Here is a 14,459-nt window from a genome sequence, read left to right as displayed (position 1 = left end):
AAGTCTAATTTATCCGTGATTTTTTGTCCTCTTATTTGAAGGGATATTTCTATATAAATATTTTGTGTTTGATATTCTCTACTTCTACTTTTATTTTTCTGTTATTTGAAGGGATTCCCAATAATAGCTCTTTCAAAATTTTGTGTAACACATTCAAATCAACGCTTGATTTAAACCAGTTTAAACTTCTCTATCAACAATTAAAACTTTAAGCTAGCTCTCTATTCCCCCCCTATATTTCCTTTAATCATGCTGATTTGCTGTCTGTTAGAAGTTGTAGAAAAAAAAGGAAAGAAAAAGGTGTTTGAACTTTTTTGTGTCCAAAGAAATGAGAGCAAGTTAAGCTAGTTTCACGTGGGACTGACTATTAAAATCCAAATAACCAAACATCATTTAAGGTCAACGCCGACCAATATGGATGAAATCATGTTATTAAGTTAAGAAGTGCGGATGCCCATGCAAGGTGTGGTGGTATGCCCTTCCCAAAGCTTTCGATTCTCAACTTTGCTTCAAGAATACCGTTGAGAAACTCAAAGGTCGGTGCACTAAATCATAAGTTATGCTAACCCATCATAAAAAAATAATTAAGAACAATAATCGTAGAGGTCCACTATGGTTTATATACAAGGAAGATGATACTTTGATCAGTCATATTCTGTCATCCACTTTCAAAAATCTCTTTTACACACTTCGACCGGAATTTTCAGATATAGTTAGATTCTTCTCAGCTTTTCAGCCACGGAAAATGACAGTAAGCATATATTCATATATGTCTTTTAGGGTTAGTATGTTTATAATTCATTTGGTAATATGGGTTTATATATATGTTCTCAGATCATAGAGATGAGAGTTCATATGGATTGTGCTGGATGTGAAAGCAAGGTGAAAAGCGCTCTTCAAAAACTCAAAGGTTGATATATATATACCACAAAATTATCAATACGTAATTATCTTATACTTAGTTGTTAAATAATTGATAATTAACATTAAGGATTGTTCAATATGCACACAGGAGTCGACGAAGTTGACATCGATATGGGAATGCAAAAGGTGACGGTCACCGGACACGCAGACCAGAAAAAGGTTCTTAAAACTGTCCGAAGAACCGGTAGGCGAGCCGAGCTGTGGCAGCTGCCCTACAATCCAGAGCACCACAGTTTTGGTAATCACTACTACAATCAACACCAATGCAATGGCCCCATGACATATTATGCACCTCAGCCTTCCTCATCTTACAATTACTATAAGCATGGATATGATAGCAATGATCCTTCTTATTATCGTCTTCCGGTTCATTCAACCATTTTTGGTCATCAAACAGGTTCAGCTTTCAGTGATGAGAATCCTCATGCTTGCTCTATAATGTGAAATTAACTCAAATAAATATATAATTAAGAAATAAATGGTTGCAACCTTTGCTTTAGGCTAAGAATGATAAAGTTGTACTTTTGTTTTGGTTTTCCTTTATAATGTGGAAGCATATAATTTCTTTTAACTGTAGATGTGCAATCAAATATGTTTTCCTGGTTCAGTGTTAATTAGCTCCAATTCATGGTGTGTCAATATGTTACCCTTAAATTGAATGATCAATTATCTTAAAATTTTAAGTTTATAGGAAATGGTTAATTAATAAATTTACATGACAAAGTTCGTGTGCTAGTAAGATAAATTTGTATAGAAAAGTCAAATATAACCTACTGCAACAGATTATACTTGAGAAATTTATACTTCTATCATTCACCCTGCTCTCAATTGTGAGCACACAGTTTACTTAAACACCCAGTCTCTATAGAAGTCGAACAAAGAAACTAGAAAATAGACGCCCTGTTAGTGCATCAGCAACTTCATCAACAGCAGGAACATAGATCACTTGAATAAGGCCTTCCATTAGTTGAAGGTCAGAATAAGAATATAAATTGTTGGGGCCAAACTTAAAAAATTTATGCAAAAATGATCAAATTGTATTATTAAATAGTAAGAGGGCCTCAAATTACAATATGAGCATTGGTAATGGAGCGGGATGGGGTGAATGTTACTAAATTCACCATTGCTCCACAGTTGACATGCTTTGACATGCTTTGTTTGATCACTCGTCCCATTTCACTATGAATATATAATTTTGAAAACTATTATTTTTTTTTTTGATATTGGATACATTCATCCTCCCTGTCCCACCTCACTTTACTCCATTTTAATTTATTTTTTTTCTACTTAAAAAGAGAATTTCTAAACATAAACTTCCTAGTGTAAGACCTTCCTCGCATATCTTCCTCCAACAATATAGAGACTTATTCAGGAGCTTTAGATAAAACCTGTATTTCAACTGGAGCTTCAAGGCCCTTTCTAGCAAGTTTTCTGCAACATATTTGCCTCTTTTTGAGTTTGTTGATAACCAAAACTAGATTACTATTGTTTTCATCAGCCTATCTTATTGTAGAGGAAAGTTGGGTCTTGGACTCTCAGTACCTGTACTTTAAAAATATTTAATATGATACTTAAATTATCAATTTATATATTAGTTGGCATCATTACTTTCATAAAATGTCCAATATAATACTTATACTTCGAAAATATTCAATACGTGGTATTTGAATTATCAACTTATATTTTATTATGGTACTTGTTAACACTCACATTAAATGCTAAATCAACCCATGAAAATTCGATAAATTTTTTTTTCTAAATCATCAATTCCACATGGATAATATAAATATTATGTGAAAAGATAAAAAAGAAAATGAAATGGTAGTAGAAATCAAATTATTCAATCTCTCATTCAAGCTCAATAAATCAAGTATCATAATAATACACATATTGATAGTTTAGATATCACATTATGTATTTTCAAAGTATAAGTATCACATTGGAGATTTTATAAAAATACACGTACCAAATAATACATAAATTGATGATTCAAGTACCACAATGAACATTTTTAAAATACAGATACCTCATTAGACATTTTATAAAATAAAAAAAAGTCAAATATTACATTATTTAAAATTTAAATGCTAATCATTAAAAATAGATTCATTCCTTCCAACATAATATCCTTAGCCTCAAATATTTGATTCATTTTGCAAATTCGAGCAAAGTGAAGTCTGTAAATTAGCAGTAAAAAAGCCCTGGGCAGTCTTTAAGCATGTGAATTACAGATTCAATCGTCAAGCCACAGTAAAAAAAATATTAATTTTTCTGGTTTTGACTTTTCCTCCCAAAGAATTTCATCTTCAAAATTCAAAGTTGAGGTTTTTTTGGTTTGTTTGTTTTGTTTTAGGAGAGTACAATGCGCATTATCATCGAACTTAAATCTTGATGGTAATTATTTTTTAGAGTTATGACATTGTTGAATGGGTTAAAATTAAAATTACATATGAAAGTATTGACATTAAAATATAATTTTTTTTGAGATTTTTAAAAGATTTAATAAATATTTTAGAAAACATTGATTTTACATAAAAACATAAATTGAAAAGGATGCAATTTTTTAATTGACAGCAAACAATATTGAAAGCTGCCCTTCTTCCAATTTGATACATTATTAAGGGCTCCATACAAAGAAAAGCAGCTAGCGACTTTTCCAGAATTTAACAACAGATCAAACTAGCCATGAAAACAACTATGGAATCCAAAGCCCACGGCTGTACTCTTTTAATTACCACATACAAGGTGTATTAAACAAGACACAGATATAGATAGATAGTATTATTACAAGCCGTTTGCTGCTTCTGTCTTTGACATGTTCCTGGTTTTATCTAACAGTTGCAGCTTGATCCACACTTTCACCCATTCTCCTTTTCGGCTCCAAAGTTGATCATCTCAGACCCCTCAAAGTTCTTGCAAGTTAAAACCATGATTTTCGGTGTTTGTTAATTCCCATAAAAGCAGTTCAAAGAGAACTTTAATTTAATTGGTAAATAAAATTTGAACGCAAGCTTGATTCCGATACAAACATCTTCACTGTGGCAACTCCGATGATGACGGTCTCAGTGCTGGTTTCCTCTGAGTAACCCAAGTTCAAGTTCCTACTGCATCTGCATTATTCAAATTTCAGGCAAATATATTGAAATGCTGAGTTAGATTGGAACAAGTCTTCAGGTTTCAAATTTGTTCTTCTCATCATTTTTTTATCAATATATACCATGCATTCATGTTTACGGGTATCATTTTAAAAGAAATCTGTTTGACAATTTTGTATATCTCTTCGAATATTCATTATTCGAGTCTGGATTTTCTTATTTCTGATTTAGATATCTAAATTCAAATTAAACTAATTCTAAAATACTTAAATTTTACTTCCAACAAAGTTTGTTCTCTTATACATAAAATCATGTTTAACCATCAATATTTGTCCTAAACTTTTATTATAATTTTCATAAATTAACAAATTTCATATAAAAATATAATAATTTTTTTCAAAATTAAACATAAAAACTAATAATAAAATTAAAGTAATTATTTTACATATTTTTAAATTTTTATCAGCAAATGATATATTCTTTAACATCTTATTCTTTTAAATCTTATTATTTTGTATCCATAAACCTAATTGTAGAATAAAATTGGATAATTGGAATCCGAAACTTGTCATTATAGCTTTTGTTATTTGATGAAATCAAATAGTTAAATTACTTAAAAATTGATTAATATTTATATAATTAAAATAAATATTATATCTATAAGTGTTGGGTATAGTGATAAGTCACATTACACTTCTAATGGAGAGTATAAATTTGAACCTTGGAGATGTCATTGTTAGGAGGGATAGTCACGTACAACGAACATAAATAATATCACAAAAAATATTATATTATAAATTTGTTTTATAATGTGACATAATTTTGTTTAATATGTATTATTAAATCTAATTAAAAATAAAATTATTTTTTAACATATCATACTTTCAAATTATAATTATTATATTTACTCTAATGATTTATTTACTAATATAATAATTATGATTATGATTATAATTATAATTATAATACTGGTTGGTGATTCAATTACTTTTTTATGAATTATTATAATTTTGATTTATAAATTTATTTTAACACAATATATTTACTTATTAATATATATAAATTGTAAAACCTCATATGTTGGCTTGATGGTTAAGGTGTTCACCACATCAGGTGTGGTCTGGGTTCAAGTTGCGTTAGTCATGTTGTTGTTTTAAAAAAATCTATAACAGAGATAATTTAGTAAAATGTACTTCTAGATAGGCTCCATTTGTTTGCCAGTAAAATATTTTCCGAAAAATTATTTACTTTCTTTTCTGGTGTTTGGATGAATCTGTGCGAAATATTTTCTGTTGTTTGGCAGATTTCTTGCAAATATTTCATAAAAGCTGTTTTAAATTAAACAAATATATATTTAAAAATTTATTATATTTTCATTTTTTAATTGAGTTTATTTTATATATATATTAATAAATTTATATTTTAAATTGTTTTTACATATATTGCAATGATTTATTTATAAATGAATAAATCAAATTAAATATATAATAATACTCAATTATTAAAATAGAAAATTAACCGTCATAAATTGAAAATAACCAAAGTCAAATTAAATTATTTCTAATTGTGTTATAAAAAAATAAAAAAAAGGATTGAATAATTATAAATTAGCTTCCAAACCACAATTAATACTAGAAATTAATAATATTATCCAAATGCATAATTAGTAGTACAACACATGATAACAACAACATTGTCCAAGTGCATAACTAATATTACACCACATTAAAAGTATCAATATCTTCAACCTTGAGAAAATTTTTGAAGCCAAATTTTTCTATGCTTCTTACTTTTAACTAAAAAAGCTTTGGTCTCGAATTCATGACTCACTAGATAATCAAACACAGAACACAGGAAGTCATTATTAAATCCTTCTACCTCCATGGACATCACTTCTTCGTAAACATGTGGTGTCTTATCCGCAGTAAATTGTTCCAAAGCATTAGCAACTTTGCCAAGTTGTTCACCCACAAATTTAATTTGTTCATTAACGACACTTGCTTGAGCATTTTTTTCTTTTACGTTTGGATGTGCCAGATGAAGATACTTTTGTTCTTACCTCTTCAGTCTCTTCATTGTCGCAGTTTATAGGCACTAAATCTTGGTTACCATCATCCAAATCTATGTCAACAAATGTTATGGCAAAACTACTTGTTGCCATATCTTTGCCAACAAGCAAAGCCATTTCATCATAATGATCAATGCTTTTATTCAAAAATGGTTCATACTTCTTGTGTGCCTATTGGATATTATACACAATTAGAATAACAAGTAAAAAACAATTGAAATATACTTAACATATATATACATATATTACCATCACTGCTGCATCAAATGTCTCTCTATCACATGTGATCATTTTCATGTTATCATCCCATCCAAAACTACTTTCACCCCGAATTGTGCATATAATCTGCCACTGGATTTTTATAGTCCTCAAATGATTTTCCACATGCTTCGCATCGCATTGGACTTGAAATCTTTCAAAAATAGCTTTAGCAACTCGATTAATAGAAACTGCTTTGAAAGTGCTAGAAGACTTATTTCCTTTTTGGGCCTCCTCTGCTAGAATTTCAAGAAAAAGATGTTCCATCGGTTTTGTCCACTTGAATTGCTTGAAGGTCCCTTCTTTGTTGCCCTTACCTGTTCTACAGTAATAATTGTCATTGTCAATCATTTCAATAACCAACAAGATTAAAACATAATAAATTCAATACCTAACAAATTCAAGACATAATAATTTCAAAATCCAACAAACTAAAATTTCAATATCATTATCCAACCAACATTAACAAAAAAAAACAATTTTAATACTAAAACATACATAACATAGAAACAATAACCCTAAGCCCTAGACCTACCTAATATTTCTAGCCATATAATCAGTCCACATAGTTTGTGTAATTTCATCTCTCTTAGCAGACCATTCTCTTGCTTCTTCTATTTCTTCTCACTCCGTAAGAGTTGGTATTATCAAATCAGACTCAAGCTCCTCGTATAATCCTTGATTAAGTAAATCACTAGGATCAACTCTCATTATATGATTATGAATGATACAACAAGCCAAAACTATATCTACTTGAGTTTGAAAATTCCAAAATGGTTCAGCATTTAATACATGAAACCTTTTCTTCAAAATTTCAAAAACACGTTCAATAGTGATTCGCAATGATGAATGACGAAGATTAAGGTGTTCCTTTGCATTTTCAGGCCCCTGAGCACTAAACTCTTTTAAATGATATCGGACACTACGATATGGGGTAATATTTCCATTTCCGATACCATATCCAGCATCAGCAAGATAATATTTACCTACAATTTTACAAAACATAATTATTACTAAAAAATTATGAGCTTACTAGAAATATTTGGTATTTAATGATGTATAATTCTTACCTTCCGGAATTCTTGATCCTCTTGGGCATGAAAGTGCATCACTTAAAATACGAGAATCATGTGCACTACCTTTCCAACTAGCTAGAACATAGGAAAATTTCAAATCAAATGTAATAGCAGCCAATACATTTTGTGTCGTCTCCCATTTACGGCTACAAAATCTTCCTTGAATGCTAAGTGGAATATATGCACGAACATGAGTTCCATCTAATGCTCCAATACAATCTTTAAAATAAGGATAAAACCTTGGATTGTTTTTTATTTCACTAGGAGTTAACTCAATGGGTAATCTAATAACTATAACTTATACAATTTCAAAATAACTCTCAATACAACCCTAAAGTAACGATGAATTGTCTCAATTGATCTATAATATCTAGATCCAATCACTCGAAATCTTACATTATGACCAATTATATGTAAAAATATAACTACTTGCTCCCTAATATTCACCGATTTAGTTGATTGTAACAAATTATTCTTACTAAGAATATCACACAAATTAAAAAAGGCTATCGGTCTCATCCTTATCACATCAATACAATGTTGGTCACCATTATATAAAATACTATTAATATAATTTTCTCTTTCATAATCTCGATTTAGACGAGGGTCAGAAGCAATTTCCTTCCTAGTTTTTAATTTTTTAATCCGGAGAGCCCCAAAAGCAAAAACTGAAGCTACGACTCTGACAATTGCATTTTGATATTGATTACGATCCATCTACACAAAATAATGCCACACAAATATTTGATCACTAAAAAAAAGATGCAAACTTTTCATAATATCACATATATGACTAAAGTTACCATGACTAAAGTGCATACACACATATATGAAAGTTTCTCAAGCAATGACTAAAGTTGCCATGACTAAAGGGAATGGAGTTAACTAACTAACCCCAACTTAAATAATAACAAAAAAAAGCATAATTCAAGACATATTCATCACAAACTGTAGTACCCAATAGAACAAAATTAATTAAGCCATTTTAAAATTTAAAATTTATTTTTAAAAAATCATAAACAAAATTTATTAAAAAAATGTTATAGAAAATTTAAAATTATAAAATCTTTAATAAAAATAACAATACAGAGCGGACCCAGTGAACCTTTATCAAACAAAACAAAGTTTATTACCAAACCAAATAAAACACAGCAAGAGCATATAAAAAATGAACCAAAACCTTACATGATTCTCCACTTTTAGCTAAACTTGGGGTATTTTGTTAACATTAATAATTAGTTACTACATAGTACTTGGGGTATTTTTTTCATTTTAATTTAAGTTCAGCTCAACTTTAAGAAAATAGTTGGGTGAATTGAATATAGAAATATAGAAAATTGAAACATTAGATTAATTTTTTTTTAGTTCAAAAAAGAAAAAAGAAGAAGAAAGAACAGAAAAAGTCGAATCTCAAGCATCAAATGATCAAATCTAGTAATTACTCTTGCATCAATGGATTAAACGAATTTGAAGCCACAAATCGCGTTGCATATTTTAAACCAAAAAATTTCAGCCAAAAACATCAACTTATCTCAAGAATCATCCTAAAAAAAGATGCAACTAAAACATTATATGACCACATCAAATATGCAGGCTAATTATTCAAGAATTTCTCTACTAGTTTATGCAATCAAGAGGCTCTACTAGTCCTAGCTACTCAAGTAACCAAAGTTATTAGTTTGTACTTGTTGCAATGGCTCTTACTCCTACTTTACGAGATTCTTGACTATTCTACCTGATCTTAAACTTCCCATTCAATCTGCTAAACGATATTGCAATGGTGGAGGGGTATAATTATTTGTGATTATTCTACACGCCTTTCTACAGTGAAGATTGCAGACAAGAACAAATCGAGATAGATGAAGCTAAAGAAAAAAACATGAAACCTTCTTCCTCAGTGAAGCTATGAGAAAGAAGGGCCAAAGGGAGTTTCCACCTCCGAATGAAGCTCAAGGTTACTTTATTCGAACTAGCACAGTTGCAGCTGCTTAAATCACACCACAAAGAAAATAAACAAAAACATATCTACCATATATATTGTCGAAACCATTTTTTTGAAAAGAAAAAAGGGTCAACTTTTGTTTTGAAAACAAAAATTGGAGTCGCCACCAATCCTTTTTTATGACGTGTGATCGGGTCACTTTGTGATTGATCGTTTTAATAAAACATTTTGATTTACTGAAACAATAGTTTTGGTCTACGAAATTTGAGAAAATGGATTCGGGAGTCAGTTACGCACAAGGAAAGATTAGCACCCTCGTAACGCCCAAAATTGGTACCTAATTGATTAATTAATGTCTTAACATTGAAAGTTGAAAACCCGAAAAGAATTTAAAATACGATCTTCTCTTTTTTATTAACGTTAATTTTACAAAAAAATGTTTGGATAAATCGAAGCGGATGCTAAAGACCTCTTGAAGTAATAAAATGTCACATCCAGTACGTTAGGACATGACATTTTAAACCTTCGAGAACAAGCTTGTCTTTTGATTTTCAAAACTCATGCATTTTAATTTTAAAAGGATATTCGATCATTTGGGTCAAACGAGAAAAATTGAAACCCAGTACGTTAAAGCACAATCTCTCGAGTTTCCAAATACGGAACATTGCCTTATTTGAAAATTTTCTTTTTATGAAATAATAGCAAATATGAAATTTAAAACGATGTGTATTTATTTTGTTTGAAGTATAATAAAACGACACATTATGAATAAATACATTGGGACCTAATTCTCAATATGATTTGAACGAAACAAACTAAAATGACAATATGAACATGGAATAATAATGTACGAATAAAATGTTATGTTAATGAATGTTTATAATATAGAAATACTAACAAATCCTAGTATACATAATGCAATAACCACATACTATCACTTTAATACCAACATGAACAATCGAAGGGAAATAAGGTAAAATAAACAACAAATAATTTCAATGATAACAAAAATAAAATAGGCACTGAACAAGACAAAACCGATTTTTATGGTACAATAAGGACTAGTGAATACATAAATAGATATACAACCAAATATTGAAAAAAATAGTTTGTAAAATATTAAAAATAGAAGAATAAATTAAAATATAAAATAAAATTAAGGGAGCAATTTGTGAATAAATATACTATAAATAATAATAATAATAATAATAATAATAATAAAAGTTTTAAAATCATATAAGAGGACATAAATAAATAAATAACAACACGATATAAATAAATAAATAAAATGTTAATAACAAGAGTAAAAAAAACATATATAAGAAAAATAATAATGAAAATAATATTAGTATATAAATAGAAATAGAAATAGAATAAATAGAAATAATAATAGTAGAAATATAAATAGATAAATAAAAATTAGATAAATAATAATAGTATTAGAATAACAAAATAAATATAAATAGAAACATAATAATAATAGCAATAATATATTAAATTATTTAATTTGATAATAAAATAGCGAAAATAAAAAAAAGGATTAAATCGAACCTTAAAGCAAAATTTTGAGGCAAATTAATCAAAAATAAATAAAAAGAAATGGATCAATGTGAACGTGCGAATAACAAGGAGGGAACAAAAGGGAAATAATCTTCACCCTCCAAAACGCACAACTTCAAGGAGGACCAAAATGCAGATTTTAGGGCCAAAATTAAAAATAATAAAAACTTAATTGCAAAACAATAAAAAGCGGAAGGGCTAAAAGCAATTAGACGAATTTAGAAAAAACAAAGAAATTGAAATGAAATGGAAAAAATTTCCACATCAAATTGAAAGAGAAAAGAAAATAATTCAATTCCAATGGAAATAGGAAAAGAGAGAATAATCCAATTCCAAATTGAAGTAGGAATACAAAAGTAATTTATCCCTTCAATGAATAAAATACCCCTATTTATATACATGGGGTTTACTAAAAATAACCTAATTAATAAAATAAATAAAAACAGAAATAAAAATAAAAATAAAATAATACCTTCTTATTTTTGGCTTTTTACAAAGTCAACAAAATTTGACAACTCCTTGGCTTTCTCCATCTTTTTGATTTGGCCCTAATTTAATAATTGTCTTTCAATTTGGCCCTTTTTGGCTTGTTTTCGTCCGATTACATCCTTTGGCTTTATTTATTCGGTTATTATTTTTTTCGAGCCCAGGCTAAAATTGGCCTATAACAGCTACCCCTTTTTGCTCATTGTATTGTAACGAGAATGGAACAAAGACTATAAAAGGGCCAATTTTGCCTGGACCTGTGAGTCTCGGCGCTTCTTTTCTTTCTCTTCAAATAACCTCATTCCAATCCACTGTATCTTCAGAGGTATAGGAATTGGTGCTTCGATCATTCTAATGTAATTTCAGGGAAGGAGATTTGTAGCTTCGATCTACTCCGTTGAAACTTTAAAGAGATAAGAATTGGTAATTTCAATCTACTCCACTGCAACTTCAGGGAAATAAGGTTTGTGTATTTTTATCCTGCTCTACTGCAACTTCAGAGAGATAAGGATTGTGGCTTTGATCTGCTCCAATGTAATTTCAGGGAGAAGAGATTTGTAGCTTCGATCTACTCCACTGGAACTTCAAGGAGGTAAGAGTTGGTAATTTCAACCTGCTTCACTGCAACTTCAAGGAGATAAGACTTGTGGTCTTCAGTTTGCTCCACTACAACTTCAGAGAGATAAGACTTGCTACTTCAACCTGCTCTACTACAACTTCAGAGAGATAATATTTTCTATCTTCGATCTATTCTGCTGTAACTTCAGGTAGATAAGTCTGTTATCTTCAGTCTACTCCACTGCAACTTTAGGGAGATAAGACTTGCTATTTCAACCTGCTCTACTGCAACTTCAGAGAGATAAGGTTTGCTATCTTCAATCTATTCCACTGTAACTTTAGGGAGATAAGATCTGCTATCTTTAGTCTGCTCCACTGCAACTTCAGGGAGATAAGACTTACTACTTCAACCTGCTCTATTGCAACTCCAGAGAGATAAGGTTTGCTATCTTCGATCTATTCCGCTACAACTTCAGGGAGATAAGATCTGATATCTTCAGTCTGCTCCTCTGCAACTTCAGGGAGATAAGACCTGCTATCTTCAGTCTGTTCCACTGCAACTTCAGGGAGATAAGACTTACTACTTCAACCTGTTCTACTGCAACTTCAGAGAGATAAGGTTTGCTATCTTCGATCTATTCTGCTGCAACTTTAGTGAGATAAGATCTATGGATTCACCGATATTATTACACTGTCCTTTGGGGACATGACCTGTAGAATCGATTTCATGGGCCTATGCTTATGCCAAATGATTAGAATGCTATGATCAGAATGAATCGAATGCTCCTAATTAGGTGTGTATGAATGATATTTGCATGAAATGTAAAATGTCGTGAGAATGATCCCTTTTAATATTTGGGTTGTCATTGCTCATTATTCATCAAGGTTCTATCACTGATGTGCCATCCTGCCTTTTTTGCTCAGCTAGTATCTTTGACAGAAAATTCAAAGAACTAATCACCATTTGCTCAGCTGGTTTACTCCACTGCATCTTCAGGGAGATAAAATTTGTGGTTTCTTCTATCCATTCCACGACAACTCAGGGGTATAAGATTTGTACAATCTTCAATCTATCCCACTGCAACTCAGAGGTATAGGATTTGTGGCTTCTTCAATCAATTGATTTGGGTAACATGACCAGATGTGTATGCAGGAATATAGAATGTCACTTTTTCAAGAATGATCCCATTTTAATGCTTGGGTTGCTCATTATTCGTCGAGGTTGTATCACTGACGCAATATCTTGTCTCTTCATTCAACTGATATCTTTGACAAAAAATCTGAAGAGGTAGTCACGATTTAGACTCCTCTTTCTCAAACATTTCCAACCCTTAGGTTTGTTGAGTTCTAAACAATAGTCTTGTTTCAGGTTTTTGTACTATTTAGAAACTTTTCAGAGTAATATGCATAACTTTTTTTGTGAAAGTTTTATTAGTCCATTAATCATTATTTCAATGCAAAATGCTTGAAAAAGATCATAACAATGGATAAGAAAGAAAATAATTGGGAGCATAGCTCGAAACAAATAAGTTAATCAGAGATAGCAAATACAATAAGAAGGAAATTTATTGGAAGCGTATATTGAAACGAATAAAGTAATCAAAAATAGTAAATTCAATATAGGTAAGATGAAGACTAGGTGCCCTAGATATTACAGCTTGAGCTTTTCTGTACGAACTTTTTGAAGACCATTTTGAGCTTGACATGTGTGTCGAGACCATTTTTAAATCGAGTTTTGGAAAATGGGAATTGACTTTAAGAAAAACAAAAACGGGAGTCGCCACCAATCTTTTTAGGTGTGATTGGATCACCTTATAAAATGTTTTGTTTTAAAACATTAATTTTGGTCTACGAAAGTCGAGAAAACGGATTCGGGAGTCGGTTACGTACGAGGAAGGGTTAGCACCCTCGTAACGCCCAAAAATTGGTACCTAATTGATTATCAAGTGTCTTTAATGTCGGAAATTTGAAAGTTTTAATATGCAAACCTCTTTTAATTAGAATATCTCAATTTTGAAAATTAAGGCTCACTTATTTTAAACGAGTCAAAACATCACATCCAGTAAGTTAGGACGCAACATTTTAAAACCTTCGAAACTAAGCTCGTCTTTCGAAAATTTCTATCTCGAAATAACAAAACGCCATATCCAGTAAGTTAGGACACTATGTTTTGAAATCTCGAAATAATTGTTTAAGTTTTGAAAACTCAAAATCACTTAGAAGGGTACTTGACTATTCGAATTCAACGAGAAAAGTCGCAACCCAGTAAGTTACGGCACTACCTTTCTCGAAGTTTCCAAACATCAAGCATTGCCTTTTTTAAAAAAAAAACCTTGGAATATTATTTTAAATGACGTTTGAGGATGACATATTAATGTATCATGAAGCATAGATGTACAAAATATTCTAACATTTCCATACAAACATAAATAATATCATTAAGACAAAACTAAATAACATGAACATATGTTTAATGAAAAAAATCATACGTT

The 14,459-nt window shown here is 30.2% G+C and overlaps 1 protein-coding gene across 1 annotated transcript; it reads left to right on the top strand.

Moving 5' to 3' along the window:
• The first annotated feature begins 447 nt into the window (after window positions 1-447).
• Window positions 448-1,589, top strand: LOC107961500 (heavy metal-associated isoprenylated plant protein 28). Its single transcript, XM_016897617.2, has 3 exons — window positions 448-751; window positions 835-910; window positions 1,013-1,589. The coding sequence occupies exons 1-3, from the start codon at window positions 560-562 to the stop codon at window positions 1,366-1,368; spliced, it is 624 nt and encodes a 207-aa protein (XP_016753106.1). The 5' UTR covers window positions 448-559; the 3' UTR covers window positions 1,369-1,589.
• Window positions 1,590-14,459: the final 12,870 nt, after the last annotated feature.

The sequence above is a fragment of the Gossypium hirsutum genome, chromosome A07 (assembly GCF_007990345.1).
Source record: "Gossypium hirsutum isolate 1008001.06 chromosome A07, Gossypium_hirsutum_v2.1, whole genome shotgun sequence".
NCBI lineage: Eukaryota > Viridiplantae > Streptophyta > Magnoliopsida > Malvales > Malvaceae > Gossypium > Gossypium hirsutum.
This window is presented reverse-complemented; position numbering and strand designations above follow the sequence as displayed.